The 26,283-nt window shown below is 44.8% G+C and overlaps 1 protein-coding gene across 4 annotated transcripts in view; it reads left to right on the top strand.

Annotated features, from left to right (window-relative positions):
• Positions 1-26,283, top strand: part of ARHGEF28 (Rho guanine nucleotide exchange factor 28) — a 297,368-nt gene that overhangs the window by 134,015 nt on the left and 137,070 nt on the right. For 3 of the 4 annotated variants that reach the window (XM_080682721.1, XM_080682718.1, XM_080682720.1), the window contains 5 exons: positions 5,352-5,535; positions 8,071-8,251; positions 11,643-11,715; positions 22,037-22,089; positions 22,668-22,728. In XM_080682721.1, the coding sequence (XP_080538847.1) occupies positions 5,352-5,535; positions 8,071-8,251; positions 11,643-11,715; positions 22,037-22,089; positions 22,668-22,728 (552 nt within the window). The remainder of the gene's footprint in view (positions 1-5,351; positions 5,536-8,070; positions 8,252-11,642; positions 11,716-22,036; positions 22,090-22,667; positions 22,729-26,283) is intronic. The other variant, XM_080682719.1, reaches the window with a different exon arrangement.

Below are 26,283 nucleotides of genomic sequence, written 5' to 3'. Positions count from 1 at the left end.
AAGAGAGCTTTCCAAGTCTGTTCTGTTAGTCCAGCTCCCTGTTCTCTCCTTTCTGGCTCCATCCTCACATTGAGTTCAATGGGAGAGAGCTGAAAGCACTCTCCTCCCTCCTTCTCCCCCGACCCCTCCCTCTTCCAGAATCTGCCCACTTCCTGGGAGATGGAAAGGCAGGGGGAGAGAGATCTTCTAACGTTTGAAGGCAAAAAAATAAAAAAGAAACTGAGTGAAATGTTTTAAGAGCGCTTTCTCATCTATACTAATAATAGAGGAATATGCAAATTGTCTGGGATGCCGTCACAGTAACAGTAATGACTGAACAGCAGGCTGCGTGGGGCAACCAGGTTGTTAGGGGGGTTAGTGAGGGATGACCAGATGACTGAACAGCAGGCTGTGGGGCGATGAGGCTGGCAGCGGGGGCAGTTGGGGGAGACCAGGCTGGTTGGGGGGAGGCAGTTGGGGGCGACCAGGCCAGCGGGGGGAGGCAGTTTGGGGTGACCAAACTGGTGGGGGGGCAGTGAGGGGTGACCAGGCTGGCAGAGGGGGCTGTTGGTGGCAACCAGGCTGGCAGAGGGGGGCAGTTAGGGACAACCAGGTCAGCAGAGGGGGGCAGTTGGGGTGACCAGGCTGGCAGGGGGGCAGTAAGGGGTGACCAGGCCAGCAGGGGGTACAGTTATGGGCGATCAGGCAGGCAGGCAGGCAGGTGAGCAGTTCGGAGCCAGTGGTCCTGGATTGTGAGAGGGCAGTCAGACATCCCCCGAGGGGTCCCAGATTGGAGAGGGTGCAGGCTGGGTTGAGGGGACCCCCTTCCGTGCACGAATTTCATGCACCAGGCCTCTAGTCTATAATAATAAAAGTGTAATATGCTAATAAGACCAGACAGCCAAATGACCTTGTGGACGTAATTCCGGACGTCCTTCTGGATGAAGCTGCAGTGGTGGCAGTGAGGCAGAGGTGGTTAGGGGCGATCAGGCAGGCAAGCGAGTGGTTAGGGCAGCCGTGGGCAAACTACGGCCCGCGGGCCGGATCCGGCTGTTCTATCCGGTTCTCTTGCTCTCCCTTCCACGCCTTTACTTTGAATTTATATTAGTTCACACAAACACTCCATCCATGCTTTTGTTCCGGCCCTCCGGTCCAGTTTAAGAACCCATTGTGGCCCTCGAGTCAAAAAGTTTGCCCACCCCTGGGTTAGGGGCAATGAGGCAGGCAGGCAGAGGTGGTGAGGGCCAACCAGGCAGGCAGGTGAGTGGTTAGGGGCAATCAGGCAGGCAGGCAGAGTGGTTAGGGGTGATCAGGCAAGCAGACAGAGTGTTTAGGGGTGATCAGGCAGGCAGGCGAGCAGTTAGGGGCGATCAGGCAGGCATGGAACAGTTAGAAGTGAGCTATCAGGCAGGCAGGCAGGCAGGCAGAGTGGTTGGGGCAATCAGGCAGGCAGGCAGAGGCAGAGGTGATCAGGCAAGCAGACAGAGTGGTTAGGGGTGATCAGGCAGGCAGACGAGCAGTTAGGGGCAATCAGGCAGGCAGGCAAAGGGTTAGCGGCGATCAGGCAGGCTGGTGGGCAGTTAGGGGTGATCAGGCAGGCAGGCGAGTGGTTGGGACAATGAGGCAGGGAGGTGAGTGGTTAGGGGTGATGAGGCAGGCAGACAGAGTGGTTAGGGGTGATCAGGCAGGCAGGCAGGCCCCTGGTTAGGAGCCAGTGGTCCCAGATTGTGAGAAGGATGTCCGACTGCTGGACATACCCTGGGGGGTCCCGGATTGTGAGAGGGTGCAGGCCAGTTCTGAGGGACTCCCCTCACCCCTCTGCACAAATTTTGTGCACTGGGCCTCTAGTTCAATATAAAAGTTCTGAGCACCGAATCAGGCAAACAGCTTGAAATAGGAAACATTATGACATTATAAATTATTCTGCTTGTTATAGAGTTTCAGATGCTTAACAGCAGTCAGGAAGACAAGCTTTGAAAAGGGGTTATGCAATTCGGCAGAGGTGGAGGTGTTCAATTAAAATGAAACATCCCTCCCCCCACCCTCTCCCCCCAAATAAATAGGTCTCTTCCTGTTTGGCTGGTGCCAGGAATTATTTGAACTAAAGGGTAACTACAACAGAATGACTAAGGATTGCTCTAATGGCAAACATTAAAAGGTGTGACCTATAACAACATCCTGGGCGCAAGATCACCCAGACACAAAAAGGAACTGAGCAGGCTGTGTCGTTCAGTCAACATTCCCATCAGGACATAGAGGCTCATCTGCCCCAGACAGGGAAGGGGGCTCAAAGCCCAGGCCCCTCACTCAGCCATTCCTCAGTTTCTCTGCCTGGAAAACCAGGCTGGCACAACAAAGACATCAAGGTCCTAAGAGTGTTCATCCCTGCCCTGAGTTTTTCAGGAAAAGGATATATGAAATGCAGCACACACCAGGGTTCTTCCGGAGTGCCTGGGACCATGTGCAGGGTTGGCCAGTTTGGTTATTACTTAAGGAAAGGTATTTATTTACTGCCCATTCCAAATTCAAGGTTATTATCATACCTATATTAGGTTTGACTATGCCTTTCAATTAGCAAAAATTCAGGTTGGAAGATTGAAAAATAAATTACCAAGCCCTCACGAATTCACATTCATTACTAGATACAATATGAATTAGTACAATCATTTTAGAAAACACAGAGCCATAATCTAATAAATTACGGCATGCTTATTCCAACAGATCTTGAATGTTAGAATTTTCATGTTTAGTTTGTTAAGATTAGGCTTGTTTTAAGCTGTGTCTTGATGTCTATGGAGTTCACAGCCCTAGGCTTTTTTTAAAAAAAGGAAGGCAAATTAGTTCTTTTGCATATTTCCAACATAATGTTTATCATGGGCGACTTGGGTTCCAGACACTGGGTCATTGCCATAGAATACAGGTGCATGAACTCTATACAAACCAGGCATTTTAAACATACACAAATAACTGAGATTTTGCCGTTCGACTCCACAAATACCAAATGACTTCAGTTTGCCAGATACGATGCTGGATGTTAGGAATAAAAAGCTTCAAGGACCCCTTTAACCTGTAAGATAATATTCAGTTAGGAAACAATCATGATATATAGAGTGCCAAACACCACAGGGAAACCAAGACACTCAGATACATCAGGAGCTGGGTGGCTTTGGCAACATTGAAATAATCCCACAGATCTAATGGATGGGTAAAGTTGTGGGGGGACCATGGTCTCCAGTTTTCTGGACAGGTGAAACCCATTTCTGCCCAGTTTCTCACCAGAGCACAAAAGGTGGAAAGGAGGCTGCTTTCCAGGGCTGGCTCTGGGAGCCTGCCCTGCTGCAGTGGCACCATCTCCTCAGAGGGTGTCTGTTTCCAAAGTGTGGTCTGTTCCTAGCCCTTGTTTTCCCTGGAAGACATGGCTGCATGTGAGTGAAAGGGGATGCGAATGTGCCCCATAGTGGTGGGAAGAACCCTGATCAGCAATGAGGGGACCTGGATCCAGTACCTACCAGCTACTCAACCTTGGACAGATCACTGAGCTCTCCAAATCTGTAAATGAGGTGCTTGAATTCGATGCTTATGGTGGTTCCTCCAACTCTGCCATTCTTATTATATCTAACTAGAGGCCCGGTGCACGAAATTCGTGCACTTCGACGCGGGGGGGGGGGGGGCGCTCCCTCAGCCTGGCCTGTGCCCTCTCGCAGTCTGGGACCCCTGGGGGGATGTCCAACTGATGGCTTAGTGGGCCTAGGCCGTCAGTCGGACATCCTTAGCATTGCCACGGAGGCGGGAGAGGCTCCCACCACTGCTGCTGTGCTTGCCAGCCGTGAGCCAGGCTTCTGGCTGAGCAGCACTCCCCCTGTGGGAGCGCACTGACCACCAGGGGGCAGCTCCTGCATTGAGTGTCTGCCCCCTGGTGGTCAGCATGCATCATAGTGACCGGTCATTCCACCATTCAGTCATTTGCATATTAGCCTTTTATTATGTAGGATACGCTGTAGATGAGGCCCCCTAGAACCATGAGAAATGCAAAAAATTCACTTTGAACTCATTCGCGAATTGCCCCACTTAAAATCAAATTGCGCCTCCCCCCCCCCCCCCCCCCCCCCGTGGGGCGTGTGCTGCACCTTGGGAACCAGTGGGCTTGACACTTTTACTCTTTGAGCTTCATTTCTGAATACATACACATATACCATGGGAATTGTAATCTCTTCTCTGCCTACCTCACTGGGTTGTCATGAGGAGGTTCTGAGCTAATAAACCTAGAAATGTTTCATCAAGTAAGTGATGTCTAAACAGGAAGGGATTGTTATTTTTAAGCTCATGGGTACCCTGGCAGGTAGCAGGTGCTGATTAGGGGAGGAGGGATGATTGTTTCCCAGGACTGTAGCTATGGAAGCTTTGCAGAGGGTTCTGCAGGCCTTGGAAGGGCGGGCTCTGGCCAGCAGCCCTGTAGCGATGGTTGTCCCTGGAGGCGCTGGCAGGAAGCGGGGCATTAGGGGGGCACTAGGGGAGCAGCGAGGCCGAAGGGGAAGTAACTGTCAAACCTTCCCGCTTGGTGCCATTCTTTAAATTGTACATGGCTGTTTCGCAGCTGTACCTGCTCAGGGCAGGGCTCCAATCTCCTGGAGTGGGGTGGGGCCAGGCCAGGGCAGAGCCAGGTGGGCTAGGAGGGTGGGTTTAGCTGCACCCCCAGTGAGGTTCAGCATGTTTCCTCTGTGGAGATGGCACTGCTGCTGCTGTGTGTGGGGGGGTCCTGACCTTGGGGGGCCACTCAGGGCCTTCCTCCACCCGGTCTGGAGTAGTAGGGAGGAGAGGTGTGCCCGGCCCCAGCAGAGGAGGCCTGGCAGTGATGGGCTGTGGGCCCCAGGGGCGCTGACGGGTGGTTGTCGGGGTGCTACTGTTGTGGGCTCCCCTGGCGGGGGTGGCAGGGGAAGAGGTCGGGAGTTGGAGGTGCAGGCTGCAGCTACCCCAAGGCTGGGTCTTCTCCCTGTCCAGTCAGCCTCTCTGTCCCCCCGGGGGTACGGGGGCTGGGGTAGGGTGTTCATCCAGCCCCCCGGGGGTGTAGGGGCTGAGGTAGAGTGTCCGTGCAGGAGGATTGGAAGAGCTCCCCATGGTCGCTTCCTCTTCCTTCTTTGCAGTTGGGGCTCCTGTCAGGCAGTCTCCTCAGACCCCCGGGAACTTGGCTCCGGCTGCCTGCCCCTGCTGCCCCCTGCTGCGCACGCATCAATATGCAAATGGATTGTTACAGGGACACCTTCATGGACAAATTAGCATATTACCTCTTTATATGTATATATGCATGGTCTCTGATAAAATGTGTGAGACAGAGTTTAGAAACAGGGACTAACATGGATTTGTCTTCTTTTCAGTTACTCTTCCTAGAGAGTCCCTCCTCCACCTGGCTGTGCGCTGGGGCCTGCCGAAGCTGTCCCAGTTCCTCGTGTGTCTCCCAGGGGGCGTTCAGGCCTTGGCTATACCCAATGAAGAGGGTGCCACGCCAGTAGACTTAGCTTTAAATGGGGGGCACTGCACGCTGGCTGACAGCATCACAAAGTGAGTCTGGCTACTTGGTAGTTTCTCTTGTAATCTGTTTCTATAAGGTCTGCAAAGCATTATGGAAAAATTGAAATAACCAAACCACAAGCTAATATTAGTTTATGTTTTACCTTTAGTTTTCATGCATAAAGTACATACACAGATATACAGGTATATATGGCATTAACACTTTATGGGGGAGAAAGAGGCAGGGAAAAAAATATCAAAATCTCTATAGGCAGCTATACTTAATAATAATTAATAACATTAATTAATATCCCCTACTTATTTTTTGGGTTTCAGCTTACATATCACTCCTTCAGAAAGGCCTTTTGTGTTATGGACTTTTATGATTACTAATTCACAATATGACGAAAATTATTCACACTGTTCACTGTAATTTAGAATTATATATATATAGTGATCACCTGTTTCATATGTCTCCCTCCTAAATCTGAGGACTGAAACTATTTCTGTTTTACCCACTCCAGTGTTCAGCACATAACAGTCACCGAAAGAATATAAGTTTTTTTTGAATCAATGACTTACAGACAAACCCTAAAACACTATAAAATCAATGGGTGGTTATCAGGTTCTAGAGAAATAATTTATCAACTATAACGTTGTCTATTTTGATGACGATATCCACACTTTCAATGAATTATGAATATATTGTTACATGGTTCAGATTGGTCATTTTTTTAAGCTATGAAAAGAGGATTCATATATGGTAATTTTCTTCACTTAACGTGGTAAAAAAAATCCCTCAGGCAAATGAGAAAGTATATTAAAAATTCCAAAGTGCTACAAAATATTAAATGTTGTTAGCATTATTATAGTATTAATGGACTTATTTTTCTTGTTTGGCTCATAGAACTCAATGTAATTAATTTATGGTTTTATGATACATACATGGATCTTTTAAATATATATATATTTTTATTGATCTCAGGAAGAGAGAGAGAGAGAGAGAGAGAGGTCAATGATGAGAGAGAATCATTGATTGGCTGCCTCCTGCACCCCCTCACTGGGGATCAAGCCCGCAACCTGGGCACATGCCCTGACTGGGAATCAAACCGTGACCTCCTGGTTCATAGGTCCATGCTCAACCACTGGGCAACACCGGCTGGGCCATACATGGATCTTGGAGTAGAAGTCAGAGCTTTCTTTTTTGTGTGTGTTTTTTCCCTCTCATTTGGTCAAATGATCACCAACCAAGGAAAGAACCCATCCACAGAGAATTGCCCTTTTCTTTGCTCTACCATGACCCAGCAGGACTGCTTCCTTTGACTTAGTCACTGTTCCATTGAGATCCTGGAGGCTGACTTCTTCATCTTGTAGCTTTTAACTTTCTCCTGGGTCCAAGACCAGAAGATATTATGTGTTTTAAAAGTTTACACCTCTAATAAATCCATTAGTGGGTGGAATTAGAAGTAGACTGACTGTCAGCTAAATTTAGATCTTCCATTTTCTAAATTAATAGCAGTGATCTGATTGCTCAGGCTCAGAGCCCATTGTCCATTTGTCTCAGCGGCTTGTCATTGGAATAAGCAGTTGTTTCCTGGACGATTCTGGAGTCCCTGCCAGTTATTACTGCCAAGAGGTTAGGAAGATGCCCAAACCTTAGAGCCTAAGTGCTCCTTATGGATCTCTTTTTGTCACTCCCTGTAATAGAGATATCATCTATTGGATTGGAAGTGCACTGCCTTTCTGAAAGGTACATGTTCATGAACAGAATGAGGTCATGAAGAGGAAAGAGGCAGAGCACTAGTTCTGTGACACAAGGAACCTGGGAGCGAGCTGCTGGGGTGTGACATGCCGAGGGCTGTTACCTGGGAGCCACTCACATTTTCCTCCTGAGGTTTCTTTATTCTTTTTATCGCATGAGCTGATAAGCCATCCTGAAAACTATGATACTACCCATGAAGCCTACATGTAGCCAATAAATGTGGAACTGTTCTTAGCCAAAACAGAACAGAAAATAAGCAGATATTCAGGAATTTAGTTTGGGAATATTGTTCCTTTGTTTATGGGAGTGTATTCAAGAATGAAATATGATCCAATTTATGCATGTTTTCATTTGCATGAGAAAATGATTTACAACAGCAGGCCAGTGTGTTTTGAATATCTCACTGTTTGTAACATCCAAACCTTACCATGTTCCCTGGAGATCATATCTGTTTTCCACTGTAATCATCTAATAAACTGGTGGCTGCCTGCTAATTTGTTCTACTTGTGGCCCCATTAAAGGGAGAGGCATCTTTTCAGATTGAAAGGAGAATGAAATATTGAGGTAAAGTCAGTACTGTTTCATTATTTACATAAATCTTTAATGTATATAATATATGTAAATGGCTTCTCAATTGATATCTCCTCTAGGTGGGAAAAGAAAGATGGCTTTATTAGAACCTGTTTACATGACTTTATGTACTTACTGTCAGCAGGTAGCTTTCGAGGATCTTTTTGCCAGTTGGATTTGTGATATCAGGAGCAATGGGATTTGGAGGTGGGTGCTTCCAAAGCTGTGCGTGGATTTTGATTTGTGACGTTCAGTTTGCAGGGCAGACGTTCCCCAGGCTTCTCCCGAGTGCAGCTCAGCGAAGATGCCTTCCTGCAGTATATTCACGCATCAGGAACACTGACCCTGACGCTTCACCACACGGCCGAGCATTTGTTGGAGGCAGACATTAAACTCTTCAGGAAATACTTTTGGGATAGAGCCTTTCTCATCAAGGTTTGTGCCCCGTTATTCTAGTGTACAATAACCCGCGCCTGGAGAGTGCAGGCAGCACTCATTGTTTAGGGAACAGCATTTTTCTAATAGAAGCTTGGGGGGCAGGGAATTGGAAACTGTTACACAGTAGAATGAAGATTATTATATAATATTTCGGTAGTAGAAAATAGGAATTTATATAGTATTCTTGTTTCTTTTGCTTTTTATGAGCTCACTTTGTCAATGGTGGACTTTAAAAATTCTAACATTGGATATTTTCTATTAATGTATTGGTTATGCTATAATTCTTATCTAAAGCAGTTGCATTTAGGGTAATTTTACTTGTATAATATCTACTTGTGGGTTTCTTATGGCTTAGGTCCGTGGTCGGCAAACTGCGGCTCGCGAGCCACATGTGGCTCTTTTGCCCCTTGAGTGTGGCTCTTCCACAAAATACCACGGCCTGGGCGAGTCTATTTTGAAGAAGTGGCATTAGAAGAAGTTTAAGTTTAAAAAATTTGGCTCTCAAAAGAAATTTTAATCGTTGTACTGTTGATATTTGGCTCTGTTGACTAATGAGTTTGCCAACCACTGGCTTAGGTGTAGTTAAGCATTTGTCCCAGGGTACAGATTCTTCCTGAGAGGGGTCTCGTCACTTGAAACCAGTTCTTTTTCAGAGAAGTTTCCCCCCTCCTATAGGGCCCACACACAGCATTGAGTGCCATCATAGCGTGCCCTTCTCAGGGTTTAAGATGTTTCATCTTCACTATTTTTATTTTTTGGGTGGAATCTGGAAGAATATAAAGAATATTTACATCTCTTAATTATTATTAAGCAAAATGTTCTTATGAAGAAAAGGGCTGAGTTAGTCTAGTTGAGAGCGCTCAGGGGCTTCAGGGTTCACCACAGATCCCGTGACCCTGTGCTCTTAAGCATGTCCATTAATAAGGCTCGGGTGAGAGTGATCTTGTTACTTATCACAGTTCTTGCCAAATGTTTGCTTCATAAAATAAAAGGTTTAGCTCAAAACATTATCTCTAAAATACAGATTATTGTTGGCTTTTTCCATATAGGGTTTTATTTAAACAACTAGAATGAAACATGCTCTTCAGAGTATGAACTACTTCCTTTTGTTGAAATTTGGTGTGATTTTCTGGCATATGGTGTTTCCTATTTTGCTTAAGGGGACTTGTTATTTAAAGATACTAAGCCTTCAGCCATCCCTGGGCTTCTCCCCCGGCACCCGGGTGTGGCTGTGTCGGCCGGGCACAGGCTTGGCCTGCGGAGCGCACCGCTCGAGATGCACTCTGCTCCGTGCAGGCCCTTCAGGGCCGAGCTCAGCAACATGTGTGTCCTCAAATGGCAGCACGGCACCTGGTGACACACTCCTGAGAAGGATGGGGCAAGCTCCGTGTACAGCAAACATCACTGACCTTTCCATTATAAAATCCTCCAACTTCTTAGTTTGGATTTGTGATTTCTCATAACACATTTGAGATAACACTGATCACCTTGGGGAAGATTTAGGAGGAGTAGATGTAGATGCTTCAATAGTCTTTCATAGTGGACTTTGCAATAACAAAGACCAGATGGAAACTGCTTTCCAGTTACTTGGAGATTTTCACTTCATGAAAAACACTGAGAAAGTTTGTTTATGACATAATGCTGATAAAATAATGAGTTATAATGGAATGGCCTTTTGTTCCAGGTCTTAGCACCCCTCTTTTTCTTCCTACCCCGAGTGGTGTGGCTGGGTAGTGAGTGGGGAGACCAGGAGTGAGCAAGGCCGAGATTCTTTAGAACATCCAAAGGCATTATTTCTACCCTGCTCACCAATTTTTTATGGGATTATTGAATCTAAATGTTTTTGTGGCACACACTTCTTACTTGGTTAGATGTTATTTTAAATGTGAGCAGGTGGTAATTGTTATATAGGTTATCCACACCAAAGCTTTACACTTTTGAGTAACAAATATGAGATTATGCATTATTGTAAGTATTCATGCTTTCTTAAGTCTTAGATTTCTAAAAGTCTATTTTTAATATTTTTTTTATTGATTTTAGAGAGGAATAGAGAGATAGAGACATCTATGAGAGAGACACATTGATCAGCTGCCTCCTGCATGCCCCCCACCAGGGATCTAGCCTGAAACCCAGGCATGTGCCCTGACTGGGAATCAAACTGGGGACCTCTTGGTTCATGCGTTGATGCTCAACCATTGAGCAACACCGGCCAGGCTAAAAGTCTATTTTTATATCTGACTTGATCTGAGGGGCTAATTCATCCTTGGTGAACCACAGTGTTGCTAAGGAGGCAACTTCAGTCTCAGGGTTTGGGTATTGCACAGTTATCTGCAGCTTCTAGAACAACAGCAAAACCTTGCTGCGGAAACCTACGTTTGCTGTGCCATGCCCAAGAGCCATTCGGCTGACCCCACTCAGAGCCACACTTGTTCAGAGTTGTAAAGGATTCGTGTCCTCACATCCTATTACAGCTGGCACTGGTGGACTGGAAATTTGTAATTGATATTAAACGTTAGACAATGACAGGTTGGTGCTACATATCCAAACTGTGAAGGGAGATATTAGATAATTAAATACTAGGCAAAGCTTAGCTATGCCTTTTAATCCAGTTTTAGTTCTCTCCCTGTAGTGGCATTTTGTCCATCAGAATGCCGAGAAATGATACACTTAATGTCATGCCAAGGGGTTGCAGGCATCTGTGTCTGTTGTAGGGTTGTCTAAGTATGCCCATGTGTTCAATTTGGAACATGTTTTGATGCACTCTTGGGTTGTTTTACCATTTGACTCATTAACACATAATTCTGTTTTTTCTTCGCATTTTTAATGGCTGTGGGAAATCCATCTTAACAGAAAATACAGAGGGTTCCAAAGTGGGCAGCTTCTCTTTAAGGTTCACAAACTTAGTCTCAGCCAGGGACAGTCTGCACCTGTGTGTGACAGCTTGCAGCCCAAGGCCCATGCTCAGCCTTGTTGTCATGAGGGTTGTGGTCCTCTCCCATCATCTGGGCCCCGGAGATCCCTGTGTCTTAGGGTGCAGGTGGGGGTTGGTCTAGGTGGGCAGATGCATAAAACAGTGGCCATTCTTTCTGGTTTCAAGATTTTCTGTTCTCCGTCCCCCTTTTTGGTTCATGTATCACGTTCCTAGAACCTTGTTGTGACCTGGGGAAGCAGGAGAGGATTAGTTTCAGGGACAGTTTTGGCCCATGCTTCCAGGTTCCCCCTACATCTCTCACTGTCTTCCTGGGGTGCTGCCTATCTTTCCCGACCTCCCCAGACCATGCCTCTGGGCTGTCCCTGCTCTGAGGTCCTTGAATGTGATTTTTATCTCTTAGTTGCAGATTTGAAGTCTCTGTTGGTAACCAGTGATTTTTTTCTCTTGCTTCCTTAGACTCTTGAAGAGCAAGAAACCAGGCCAGAGGAAAGATCAGATATGCCTTCCAGTGCTGCAGAAACCGAAGAAGGTATGCATGCTCCTTCTCCCCCGCCCCCCCCTGCCCCCCTCCCCCGCCCTGACCCGGGAGCTCAGAAAGTGCACAAGACTAGCTGGCTCCCTGGGCTTGAAGTGCACAGTGAAGAAGAGCCAGGACGAGGGGGGTCAGAGGCAAGGTCAGGGTTGTGGGCTACAATGTGGCCCCTGGGTCCTCTGACAGCATCCCATGAAATATACTGTTTTTCCACTTCTGCTTAACCATTAGCATCTACTGAGTGCTGTTTGCCAGGTCCTGGGCCAGGTCCTCCCATACTCCTGATCTTCAGGGCACTCTCCTGACACACTGCTTATCCCCCTCACTTTCAAGTTCGGTTTGTTCATCCCATTTAGTCCTTCATCACTCGCTTGTTTCATATTGTGGAGCCTCTACTCTGTGCTGGGTAATGGGTCTTGAAGAAGATGGAGGTCGCGAAGGTATCTTTGTTGTCACAAGGGTTGTGGGCAGCACCCCTGGCACGTAGAGGTAAGGGGCGGGGCTGCGGGATGTTCTGCAGGGTACGGACAGCCCTGCCCGGCCCGGGTTGTCCTGCCCCGTGGTACACAGTCCTGAGGGAGCTTCAGAGACTGAAGCTGCACATCTACTCGAGGTGGGAGTCTTGGCAGGAGGTATAATTTTTGCAACACACCGTCACTCCTCTTTTCCATGTCACAACACAAGGAATCATGTTGATGCTGCACTTGTGCATAGCACCCAGCTCATTTGCCAGGATGTGGTACTTTCTTATTTTCTCCAACTAAGAAGTTGACCTGGGCGAGCAATCCCTACCTCAATTCAGGTTCTTTCCTCTTTACATACACACACATGTCTGATCTGTTAGCGAGTCCTGGTAATAAACACAAGTTGTGATTCTAGGGAGCATTCTCACCTCTATTGTTGAATATTCCCATACTTGTTATATGGAATGGATTCTGACTTTTTTTATTGTTATTTTTGTTTTATTTTCTAAAACAGTAGTTCCAAGAATCTAACTACATCACTATGTCTCCTAGGGTAGTTAGGGCAAAGGTTTTATAGATTGAAATACGTATTATCTTTTATCAGTTTCCTTTTGCTTTATATGTTAGAGTATTGTTTTTATTTTTTGAAATTATATGTGAGGATAGGGTTATTATTTGGGTACATTATCTTGTAAATCCAGGATAGTGGAGGAGACATTACACACTATCTGTTCATGTAAAGGGGCAACACACCGTCACTCCTCTTTTCCATGTTGTGACACATGGAATCCTACTGATGCCTCTCAGTCTGAGAGGGCTGAGAGCCAGATGCTGGGGTAAGGAAGAGAAAATACGACGAGATCCTTGTCCCTAAGCCGCCAATTGTTGACTGCTGGTTTATACCTTTGATTCTTCTTGTAATAAGCAACACAGAATAGTTGCATTCCAGGTATTTGTCAGGCAGTATAATCTTAAGCTCTTTGACCCCATGTTCGGTAAAACTTCATCTTGGAGAAGGAAAGTGTGTGGCATGCTGTTGGATGCCTGTGTGGCTCACCCACATTGCACACACTCCTGAGTTAAGTTCACCAGCTGAGCTTCCTACCCAGCTGCACCCGTGTGGGCCCCGTGGAAGTGCCCTCACTGTTCTCTCCTGTGGGTGATGTGCTGGCCACGCCGAGGGAGCTGCCGCTTGCCCGGCTTGCCCAAGGCGGTGGTGGGTAACTTCACACTTTCTTTGGAAAACCTGTAGGGGAAACCTCTTCTGGTCTCATGTCAGGAATGCTGGCTTCTTCTGAGCATTTGGCTGGCTTTACTGCTCTAACTGTAACGGATCAGGTTTCTTGCTCCTAGTTGGCTGATAAAAAGTTGGAGCTAAGTTTCTGGCCAGCCAGTTGCAAATGTGTAGGGTACTGCTAGATGCATTTTTGCATTACCATTATTCCTTAAGCCCTCACCCTTGTTTTTCCTTTGTTTTTAAGTCAACTTCTGATTTTTAATTAATGTCTTTTGTCTTTTTATTCCCCTGTAATACACCATTGAACGAATTGAGAACAAAAATAAGGTCTCAATATGTACTTAAATTCTAAGTTCTTGCCCTTACAGGGTGAACAATTTGAGATTGGGGCAGGAAAACAAGCTGTCCTAGCACATTATGATAAGTGCTACGGGAGTAATGTGGCTCTAGCACTATGAGAACTCTGTGGAGTGTGATGGAAAGCTTCCTGGAGGAGGTGACCCTGGAGCTGTGATCTAATAGAGGGAAGGGCATCTAGACAGGGGAAATATGTGCAATACAGAGTCCTGAGCCCGTTTATGCATGATGCATAGGAGGGGGGGGCAGGTGCAGGTCGTTTTGCTGTCCTGGAGTATGGTGTGTGTGTGTGTGTGTGTGTGTGTGTGTGTGTGTGTGTGTGTGTAATATGCCAGGAACACAGGCTTGGGATATAGGCAGGTCAGCAGGACTTGTACAGGCAAGGAACTGGAAATCTACCCTGACAGGGAAGCTGTTTGAAGGAACTGAGGTTAGATTATTATTTTAGAAAGGTCACTGTGAAAGTATAGAGAATGGATCAGAGGTGCCAGGGAGCTGCTGAAAGTAATGCAGAAGAAGGTCAGCATTATAGCAGTGTAATGAGTTTGAAGAGGTGGGGACAGGTGGGTTCTGTCCTGAAGGTGTAGTATGACACATGGGTGTCACAGTGAGGGGAAAAGGCAATTCTTGGTGTGTTCCTGGTAGATGGGCTTTACAGGAAGCAGGATCACAACAAAAATGTACTCAGTTTCGGGTTGAGTTCGATGGGCCTAGGAGACGGACAAGTTAATACATACCTGGCTGTTAATACATACCTAGTTGGACTGCAGTCACTCAACCGATAAGAAAAATAATTTGGACAGATACTCAAGTCCTCTGACTTCAAACAATGTGTGTATTTTATAGATCCTCTAGACCAGTGGTTCTCAATCTTTCTAATGCCGCGACCCTTTAATACAGTTCCTCATGTTGTGGTGATCCCCAACCATAAAATTATTTTCGTTGCTACTTCATAACTGTAATTTTGCTACTGCTATGAATCATAATGTAAATATCTGTGTTTTCCGATGGTCTTAGGCGACCCTGCTAGCGGTTCTCAACCTGTGGTTCGTGACCCACAGGTTGAGAACCGCTGCTGTAGAGCCTAAGACCATCGGAAAACACAGATATTTACATTACGATTCATAACAGTAGCAAAATTACAGTTATGAAGTAGCAACGAAAATAATTTTATGGTTGGGGATCACCACAACATGAGGAACTGTATTAAAGGGTCGGGGCATTAGAAAGGTTGAGAACCACTGCTCTAGACAATGCTTTTATCTGTATATGCTTGTTGGACATTAGAAACTGTAGGCACATCCCAGCAGAGGGCAGTATTCAACTAAAGTGAAAATATTCAATTAGTTTTTTTGTCCATTCATAACCCTGGAAGTGACTCAACTGGAAGAACAAAACATTCTGAGCATAAGAGCTTGCTTTTTACCACCTTTAAACTTCAGAAGCAAACTTTCCCTTTGACATCTACTAAAATATTCTTAATAGCTCATGTTTTTCTGTTCCTCCTGCTGCAGTGGATAGAGGGGGATGCTCTAAGCTTGTAGCTGCCATTAATGAAAAGACTATAATAACTCTAGCCTAGAAATTTACTGCACTGTTCCTATTAGTGTGATATATAGTTTTATTATTGTCTCTGAACCAATTATGTTCCATAATTTCATGATTGTAACTGTACTTCCAGAATGATAGGAAGTTATTCCAAATGAATTAAATGGCCCAAAGGTCATCTCATTTTTAATATGCTGGGATGAATAAGCTAATTATTATTAATTAATATTAATACTAAATTTATTAGTATTTATTAATCTCCCAACTGACTCTGTTTTGTCCCTTGCATTTTTTTGGTCCTTATTTTGTGCCTTACTAGCCTACACCAGGATTTCCAAAGAGCATTATACAGAACACCAATCTTGGAAGATGTTCTGAAAAATAAGGATTTTTTTGACCAGATAAGTAAAAAGTTATGTATATGAATTTTGTGTTGGAGATTGAGAATACATTTAATGTTTTGTAGGTTCTAGTAAGTCTTGCAATCAAGAAGCTGGTGTAATCCTGTTTAACCTAACAGTTTTCTAAACTGGTCATGAAAGAAATCTCCTTTTCACAGTTCTCAGCATCTCATGGAAGTGGTCTGGGGAAGGTAGTTTAGGAATGTTGCTTCCTCATCTGTACTGATCCTGTCCTTTCTAGACCTTATTTCCTCCTTTTTTTCACTGTCACGTGGGTTCTCTCCATCCATTTGTGTAGTGATGCTCACACTGGGACTGGGGCAAGGGACTGACTACTCATGGTCATGCTGAGTTTCCAGATCCCCCATGCCTCGCCACACACTTTTTGTGTTGTTTGGGAAGCTGTCATGCCTAGAGTCTATGGGGCCTTAAAACAAAGAGAACCATTGCAATACCATTGACCATTCTATAAATCCATTTTCTTTTTTATTCTTTTGTAGTTTTTAAAACTCCTTGTGTGATTTGCTGTCTTAGCCATTGTGTCACTAGTTTCTTACTTTGTTGGCTTCTCCCCATTAATTATCTTCCACATTCTCATTAACAACAACAACAAAAACAAAAAACAGGGGTTTAGGGTTGGAATATGACTTCCAGGCACAAAGGAGAGAAGGTGAGGTCCTTTCCTTCAGGGCTGAGGCAGCAGCTGCAAGCAGGCTCAGAGGGATTTCCTCCTCGTGATCCCCTGTGGAAGGTGGGAGAGGCCATGGATCCAAACGTAACGCACAGACTAGCAGACAGATGGGAGTTCTGTAGGCTCGTTTACTTGTCCATTCAATAAACATTTACTGAGTGCCCACTTTGTGCCAGGCACTGTTCTAAGCACTGGTGATGTAACAGTAACCAAAAAGGCAAAGAGGAAAAACGCTGATCTCAAGGAGTTGACTGCCATTTAATTTCACTCAAGCATCTGTTGTGTGTCAGGCACTGTTCTACGTGCTGGGGCTTCAGCTGTGAGCTGAACATGGAACACACATTCCAGTGGCTATAGAGAGGGATATCTCTGGGGGCCAGGAGCCAGTTTTCCCCATTTTGTACATGAGGAGGTGTAGCACAGAGAGGTCACATAACTTGTCTGAGGGCACACAGCTTTCCCAGGCAGTCAGAACTCACTGCGCTGTAGAATACCCACCACCCTTCTAGAACAGAACATTGACCTATTTAGCCTTTGGTCTGCTGGACTAGGGTTCTTGCCAGCATGTGTGTGATGTAAAGTGCAGAATTAAAATCATTGCCTTGAATGAGCTGTCTTCCACAGGGCTGGCCTGTCTCACAAAGCTCTTAGGATGGGAGATTTGGGATTCACAGGCACAGACATGTCTTGATGACACATGCCAGCAGCAGGCGGACTGCTAACAACTTCAGCTCTGCCAGACTCCCTTCAGAGCTTATGCAAGTGACTTTGTTGTGGTTTCTTTTGTGGAAAATGGTGGCGTGGGAGTGTCAGTTAATACTTCCTTCATAGCAAGACTTAAATGAGAAAATAAAGATGGAGCACCTTGACCCGTCTCTGACAACTGGTCAACTCAGTGGTGTATCCATAAAACAGAATAGTATTTAGTGATAAAAAGGAACGGAGTGAAAGACAAGTGTCACATGATCTCACTCATATGTGGACTCTAATGAACAAAATAAACTGATGAACAAAATAGATCCAGAGACTTAGAAGTGTGGAACAGACTGATGAATTTCAAAGGGAAGGCAAGGGGTGGGTGGTGGGTGGGAGAGACTAACTGGGAAACATATATGCATATATGCATAGCCATGGACACAGACATGGTGAAGGCCTGGGAGGGGTGGGTGCGGGGTAGAGAGGTCAATGGGGAAGAAAAGGGAGACATCTGTAATACTTTCAATAATATAGATAAATTGAAGAAAAAGGAATGAGGTACTGATACATCGCAACATGAATGAACCTTGAAAACATGATGCTGCATGAAAGAGGCCACTTACAAAAGGCTGCATATTGTGTGATTCCATTTATATAAAATATCCAGAATAGGCAAACCCCTCAGGATGGAACAGACTACTGGTTGCCCAGGACTGGGTGAGAGTGAGGAGTTGAGGATAAATGGGTAGTGAGGGATAATAGGTACTGGGTTTCAGGTTGGGGTGATGAAAATATTCCAGAATTGATTGTGGTGATGATCGCACAACTTTGACTATATTAAATATCACTGAATTATAGTCTTTATGTGGGTGAATAATATGGTATTGAATTATATCTCAATAAAGCTGTGACAAAAGATATGTCTGGAGAGGAGTATATACTAAAATATTAACAGTGATTTTATTGATTACTTTTTCATAGTCCCTTTCAAAGTTTCTTAGGTTTTTTTTGCTCAAAAGTGTCAGAAATTATTTTTAAAAACTGTATTTCAAAAACGGTGGCATAAATTCTTTCTGAAAGAACGCAGAGTACAAATATAAAAATGGTAATGTAAAGGAACATGTTTCTGAGCTGCTGAAACATGTTCTCTCACCTGGACATTCTCTCCCCGGCTGCAGATGCTGCAGTCAGTGGGGGCCTGGTTCGCTTGTTGAAATGGAATGTTGAGGGTTGTAGACTGACAGGGCTCACGTAAATATTTCTATAGATAAATGCCTCAGTGTTTTTCCCAGTCCATGCTTATTCTTATCAGTATTCCCACTTTTAGGGGATAAAACCCCCACATAATTGGAATATTGAAACAGAAGGTCAAGGTGTTGTAGTAGCCTCTGAATTAATAGTGGCGGATAGTTTCTCACATTTGTTCCCTTCATCATTTTGAATCTCTGGCATTTGTGACTAGGACATGCACACTAGGCTGGCTAAAACATTAAAGTGACACGTGGACGTGAAGTCGTTATAAGTGAAACACAAGTGCATAATGAGAGGAAAGCGTAGACTGGGTCTGACAGAGGTGGAGGGGTGGGAGGAAGCAAGGGGAAAAGCACTCATCGGTCTGATCCAGTTTGGAGTTGTATCAAAATAGTGCTAGTATTGGAAGTGTTTGAAGGAATAACTCAAAAAATAAGCAGCCTTCTTTTCCCTGGCTCTCCCCCAGGTTACCTAACGTCCTACCACATCTCATTGGCTGCTTTGGGCCATCAGATCCAGGTGGAGGAAGGAAGCACTTATTCAGTATCTGTAGTGTGCCCTGCAATCTGCTTGGCCCTGGGGATATGGGTATTGGACCCAAATTGATTTGGACTCAGCCTTTCGGGGACTCATGGTCTATTGGGAGAAAAGGATTCAGTGAGAGACTATGAACCACCCTAAGGGTTCCTGTGGGTATTTGAGGGGCGAGTAGAGCAAGCTGAGAGCAAGGCCCTTGTTTCCAGTTGCGCTTTGATGCTGCCTTGCAAACCTAATCCAGTTGTGCACTTGACCGTGGACAGTTGAACCTGAGGGTAGCGATGAAACAACAGTAGTTGTCTGGCTGGCTCTGATCATGATTCTTCTTGCCTCCTTCCTAGGGGAGGAGTCAGATGGCACAGCAAATGGTAGTTAAAGGAGAATACTGTGCATTCTAAATTTTCAGTGTAAGCTTTTTCTTTGCTTAAGTCTAGCCTGGTTGGCCCCATTTTCCAAAAGGCGACAGGCTTGTGCATGGAGTTCAAATCTATTAGGCTAATCTGTTTCTTAAGACACTGATATAAATCTTACAGCTACTTAACCCTGTTTTGAAAACCCTGTTTGCTGGTGCAGTGTCACTGGTAAACATGATTATTAGAGATTATTTCTTGTTCCATTGCATTTTGGCAATAAAAAGGTATGTTTATGAAGTTGATAAGTCTGATTTACTAGTAGAGGGGGTAATTCTTCTGGGTGGGCCTGGAAAGCAAGATTAATAGGTCTTTAAAACAGAATAGTTTGGAGTTACTGATATCATTATCTGCTGAAGGTTGCTATAGCAATGAGTGGTTTGATTGCACAGTGCAGTTGGTGGTACAGTGGGTGAGTGTAAAAGGATCTGCGTAATTTAGCAGACACTCTCCTGGAGCAATTTAATTAAACCCCAGTAGAATGAGTGCCAAGTTCTTTGAAAGCTCTAAGATGCAGTTCTGTATAGACCTAGATTAATTAATGGTACATTATTATCCTGAATTTACACTGTCACAAATATCTTAATGTTTTTAGGATAAAGGTTTTATAACTTTGCAAATTATCTTTTAAATGATGGAATACAAATTTTATGAAGACTTGTCTATTTTAATATACTTTTTAAAAAATAAAACAAAATTACATTAGACTACAAGGAAAAAAATGTAGGCTGACCATGAACAAAACCTAGCTTTTTGAGAGGAGCTGGGGTGTGAACATACTACCAGGGTAAACACATTCTTTATTGTTGCATGCTGGACTACCAGATGACATAGCCTTCTTTATTAGCAATCTTGAATAAAATGTGCACTGTTCTTCTGAATCACTAGTGTTGGTATAGAATTCTTTAGAAATGCAGAATCATCATAATTTTAGAGCATATGGTCTGAAATGGCTTTAAAGGAATAGTCTATCAAGGACAAAATAAAAACGTGTGTGACTCTTGATATCTGTGTCTGTTGAAACGTTGGTTCTGGTTACCCTCACCTTCATTTTTAATGCATTGGTGATATCTTTCCCACTTACCTAATTTTTAGGGTTTGTGAATACATGTTTCAAAAACAAACAAACCCTACTATGTTACCATAATGTGGTAAACAACATAGTGGGTGCTTCACATCAGCTTTCTGCATCTATGCAGTGGGATGAAAAGCTTTGGACATAGGCCCTTACACAGCAGGCTTTTGAAGTGTCAAGTTGGCCCCGTTGACACACATATTGCTGTCCATGCTGCCCTACCGATGTTACTCTGCTGCCACCTAGAGGCCGTGTGTGGAGCGTGCATTTAAAGGTAGGAGGCAGGATGCCGGGGGAACAAAAGCTGCCTGGGCTGTGTCAGCTGCCACTTTGTCCTTATTCCCTGTTGAGGTCAGCTGACATGACCACACAAAATTGAGGCTCTTGCTTTTTCATTTTTCCTTGTAGAGCTAATGTGCACTATGAATTTAAGAACAGTACACTATTGTGGAGTGTTAATATCTTACTACTTGTTTGATAAAGAGCAAATTCAAAGTTTTTGTGATGTAGATTGTTAAAAACCCCTCCTGCCAGTGAGAAAGTTGACTGCTCTGCTTCATCCTTGCCTCGAGGTGTAAACGAATCCCTTATACTTTTCTAAGCAGACACATGGAAGAAAACATGTTACCAGGCAGTGAGAAGAGCTTGAAAAAGCCCACTTGGAGGTCTGAGGCCCGTGGTGACTTAAATGAATAAGTGTGGCAGGGTCTACTAAATGGACCTGCTGGGAAAAGCAGTGGGGTTTCCCCAGAATGAGCTCCAAGTAGGGCCATGGGGGCAGGGGAGCTGAGGGGCCCAGACTAGGGCCTTTGTGGCCCACAATGTTGTATATTAATACAAATTCGGAGCAAAGATTCTTAGCCATCTGCCCTTTTATTTTCCCTGGGCCCAAACTGGCTGTTGGTGGTTATTGAACAACAGTGGCTCCTGTTTACCGGCAACTGAGTGTTTGGGAAGAGAACCAATCAGTCAAGGCACAGAGAAAAATACCCCCTAAGTGAACCTTCCTGAACATCCCAGAACATCCTGACCACCGATATTTCCAGGAAAGCCTTTATTCAGAGAGGGGGCACCGGCATGCCTGCAGCTTGTCAGTGCTGAGCCTGCCACCGTCCGAGGCTGAGCCTAAGGGCTGTGCTGGCGTTCTCGACTTTCCCCGGTGCCCCAGGAAAGGCCAGACTGCATCTAGAATGAATGGTGCTCTTTTGAAACATGAAATCTCTGGTATTTGAGGAAATAGATGTACGGGGTTTCCTCAGGTGGGTACAAGTCATGGCCTTAGAATCTGTGCTATTTTGCAGAGCCTTCCGTTAGTGAGCAGCCTTCCTCCTGTATCAAGGGCATTGATTTACTTAATGACCATTTTTTTTTCCCTTCAGGATTTCCTGTGAGAGCTCCTGGGCTTGTTTACATCTTGGTCCACACAAATAATCCCAGAGTGTGGCCAGTAAGGTTATGAGATACTCTGCTCTGCGGACAATTGATTTTTAAGAAGCTTAATCTAAAAACCTGGTTTCATGCAGACAGTTCCTGGGCAGTTCATTTATATTCTTCATCTGGTTTCTTTCTTTCTTTCTTTCTTCTTTCTTTTTTAAAAAGAAAACTAAAAGCTTTCCTCAGCAGATCCTGATGAGAATTATTCCTTTTGCAGAAGTTAAGAATTTGGTGTCCAGTAGATCATCACCTGAACAGGAGGATGGAAAGGTAATGACTCCCTGGCCCCCCCTTTTTTTCTCGGTGCTGCTCCCCAAAGTTGAAGTAGAAGTGAAGATCTGGTGGTAGTAATTTGTTTACAACCCCCCAAGAAAAATACCAACATACAATAAACACTCAAGGATGTGCCCCACGCCACAGTCAGAATAACTTGAAATTCAGTTTTCTTTATCGAATTTTCCATCTCTACTGTTTATGACCATTCCTAGCTATCTTTCTAGTAGTATATGCAAGATGACATAATACATTTTTCCAAAACAAACTTGTACTTCAGGACTGATAACCAGCTGTGTGCCGGTAATGCGCTTGCTAGAGTAAACCTGGGAGAGATTCTTGGAGCAAAAGAAACTATAGAGAGCTTGCAGGCAGGTTTCAGCTTGGGACAGGTCCGTCTCGTGTTTTTAGCTCTTAAACACTATCAGTTAAGGACAAGACTAGTTTTCTGTTTATGTGTGGTGTACATGTAACGTGTCTTTACTGGTGTTCTCTGAGGTTGTTTTTCTAGTTTACAAAAATAAGAAAACATTAATATGGCATTAAAAACACACACCTGACTTTATCTCTTCCAGGGCGTGAAAAGCCTGGTGGTTCAACTGAATGAGCATGAAGACCAGGACAGCCTAGATTTGGGTAGGTTCCAAAATATTGCTTCCCCTGGCACTCATAGGGGCAGCACAGTCCCAGGTGTATGGAGACAAGAAGGAAATATATTTAAAAAAGAAAGTCTTCCTTCCTGGGAACCTTGTCTGTTTCTTGAAACCCACTCAGATACATTTTCTTTGCAGTATTAGTTATGCAATGACCTCAGAGGTTGAGTCTCCATTGATAATGTAAAAAGCAAAACAATCAAAACAAAGAAAGGAAGGCTTTTCCTGAGCTGTTTTGCTCTGAGCCAGCTGGGGCTGGGGACTTGTCCTATGTTGCCTTGTTAGGCACAGCCCTCAAGTGAAGCGACTCCCCTCATGGAGAGTGCCTCGTGGAATTGGGACTGATAACTTCCTCCTGGCCCTGGAATCCCCATGCTGACCACTATTTCATTTTGATACCTAGTGTGGCCCTTTGGAGCTGAGCTGATAGGATCTTACCCCTGGCCTCCTTCAAAGGCCCCGGGAGGCCCCTGGGCAAGGTGGAGGTCGTTTTTCCTGTGGGCCTGGAAAGTCTCATCTGCTCACATGCATGCTAGTTCATAATGCCCTGAGGGCTCCTCCGCAAAGCTCTTCCCTAGACATTTTCTAACTCTTCAGGACTAATCCAGGCCCAGAGTCCTCTTTTGAGTTACAGCCTGATGAAGCTCTTGGGTTTGAGGACATACACAGGCTCGGCAGAGGCCTCGTCTGGCCACTTGGATGGTCTTTGAAGGCCTCTGTGCTAAGTGGAAAGCAGATAAGCACTAACTTTCCTAGGTGGTGTCTTCAGGCTCAGCACAGCTGAGGCAGTTCACATACCTGGAAAGCACAAGGGCCAAGGGAGTTGCATAGGTGAGGCGGCGGCAGTGGTGGTGCAATGCTCAGGCTGATGTGAAATCGGGAAAACCAAGACGATGCCCAGGGTGGTCCTGCAGAGCCTAGTGGTTGGGGTGCTCCCTGGAGGCCAATGGAGTGTTATGGGCACATTTGGCAGCTACTCGACAAAGCAGTTACAACAGTTGGGAAATCATGAAGAATGAAGCCGGGCAAGGAGGAAGCACCCTCAGGGGTGGTTGGCTGTGCTGCTGGTAGCTTGGCCACGAGCCAGCAGTGATTTGCTGGATCTCCTTGCATGTGGAGCTCCTGAAATTGGTACAGACACTTAGACCATCCCTAGCAACCCACACGCCTTTAATATTTCTGCTATATAAGGTAAGAGGGGTAATTAACTTCTGGAAGGGGGAAGATGAGAGATGAAAGCCAGCATGTCCGTCTGGATGGCTGCTATGGCTACTAAAGCTGGGAGCGTGGCCCTAGCTCATGCATACAGGATGTCACATCCAGCCAGTGCATCACACTCCCAGGAATGTTAGCTCTGAATAATGTTTACCAAGACAAATTGCTGGTGGGGAGGAGTGTTGGCTGGTTAAAGTATGAAATACCAGGATTATTTTAATTTTAGGTTTTGAAAACTCACTTTGTTCTCAAATGGGCATACTTGCTGGGTAAAGAAGACAATTTAAGGAAATTGTGGTAGCCTGACCTAATCCGGGTGTTTTGTCAGTAACATCATTGTGTCTGAGGAGGATTGTAGGGAAGGATTTGAGAGAGAACCATGTGTGACATTAACCCGGTGATTTATGAAAGGGTTGTGAGTGATTGTTCCTCGTGCTTACATTTGCTTTTTATTAACTTAAACTTTTTTGGATTAAAAAAAAGTTGCCTGACTTTATGCAAAGAAAATGATAATAGATTTTAAAAGAACCTTCTGACTCAGAGAAGGGGGCAGCCAGCAGTGAGCAATAGTCAGATGCCAAGCTGGAGTCTGCAGCTGAAAACTGCTTTTCCTCAAGGCCATTTTCAGCCTGTTTTGCTGTTTCATACGTGTGTATGTTCTGCTCAGTCTCTAGGGAAGGGCTGATACATGTGGGGTTGAGGTATGTCTTTGCTGACTTGTACTATTGAAAATGATGTGAGTTTAGTGTGATCTCATAGACTACATCAGTGCTGCTGTGATAGAACTCTGTGACGATGGACATGTTCTGAATCTGCACTATTCAGCATGGTCGCCAACAGCCACATCTGTTTCTAGAATGTGTGACGTGTAACTAGTGTGACTGAGGAATTGACTTTTAAACTTTATTTAATTTATTGCCCTGGGAGTTGACTTTGTATTGTTGTTGTTAACCCATCAGAGCATCAGGAATCATACTGGCCATTAGTTATCCACTGAGAATGTTGATTGGAGGGTTAATGTCTCGGGTGGATAGCAGTTAGTAAGCTCTTCAGAGCCAGTGTCCTCAGCCACCTCATCAAGAAGTGATAGTAGGATTTCATTTATGGTGAGTCAGCAGTGATGGGCCTGGTGTTTTGCTTAGAAGAGAGGGCTGGGACCTGATTCCTTTGCAGTGGAGAGTGGGACGCCCCAGTGGTTCTTTCACATTCTTGGCAGGTAGAATGGGAGGAGAGGGCAAAGCATTTGGAGGAAATGGAAAAAGAGAAGGTAGATGAAATGGATTAATACAGAAATTAAGAAGGAAGGGTCCAGTTAGTCCCTGATAGAAGTGTAGAAGTACGGGGGGCTAAAAATGATTAAACACTAGAGGCTCAGTAGTGGGCAGCGGCAAATGCTGTGCCCAGGAGAAGGGAAGTGAGCATCTGGCAGGAACAAGTAGACTGCCTATGGGAACACAGTAAGATGGCCAACTTTGGCTGCCCTATTGGATTCCCAACTGCAAACAAGATGCATTAGCTGTAAACAGCTTGATTAGCTGCTCTTTGCAAACTCTACTTTTAAAAGGTTGAATCTGAAAAATTAAAACCATGGTTAGAATTCAGATGTCCAAGTCACAGTTGAGTTCGTGCTGAGGACTGTGACACAAGAGCGCCGGTATCTCAGGTGAATTGCAGAAGCTCCTGGTACATTGACACCCCTGCTCTCTCAGCAGTTGATATTCCAGACTGTGAGTCGGTTGTGTGTGACAGCCAGATTTGGTGACACGCATACCTAAGCTGATTTTCTTGCAATAATTTATCAGCCATGGCTGCATTGGACTAAAGATTATTTGAAACTTACTTGGCTAAAATTGTATATTGTATGACTCTTGGATGGGGGAAAAGGAAAGGATCTGGTGAAACTGACTTACTCAAACAAGAACTATGTAAGCATGTTGTAACTTTCCTTGTGGGGGGATGATGGAAGGCAGTTAGGGAGAGAGTAGGGGAGGTGGCCTTGTTTGGCATCATCTGTTTTGCTTGGGCCGTCCCAGTACCTTGAGGCTCTGTGCATGAAGCAGTGCCGTGTCTGCTGTTCCAGGTTTGGCTGGTACACAGTGGGCTTGGCATAAGTGCCAGAGAAGATTTTAAATATAACATCTTGCTAAATAGCTTTTGCTGAAAAATTATTGTTTTTTAAAATCATAGTAGAAAAATCAGAAATTTTAGAATGAGTAGAAAAAAAAGAAAAACATCCCTATAATTTTCCCATTCCCAAGGAGCTACTCTTAAATTTTGGTATATTTCCTACCAGTATTTTTTCCTAGCTATCTATTGTTTATAT

Source organism: Plecotus auritus (assembly GCF_963455305.1).
Source record: "Plecotus auritus genome assembly, chromosome: 7".
Lineage (NCBI taxonomy): Eukaryota > Metazoa > Chordata > Mammalia > Chiroptera > Vespertilionidae > Plecotus > Plecotus auritus.
The sequence above is the reverse complement of the archived record's forward strand: the minus strand, read 5'-3'. Positions and strand labels throughout refer to the sequence as shown.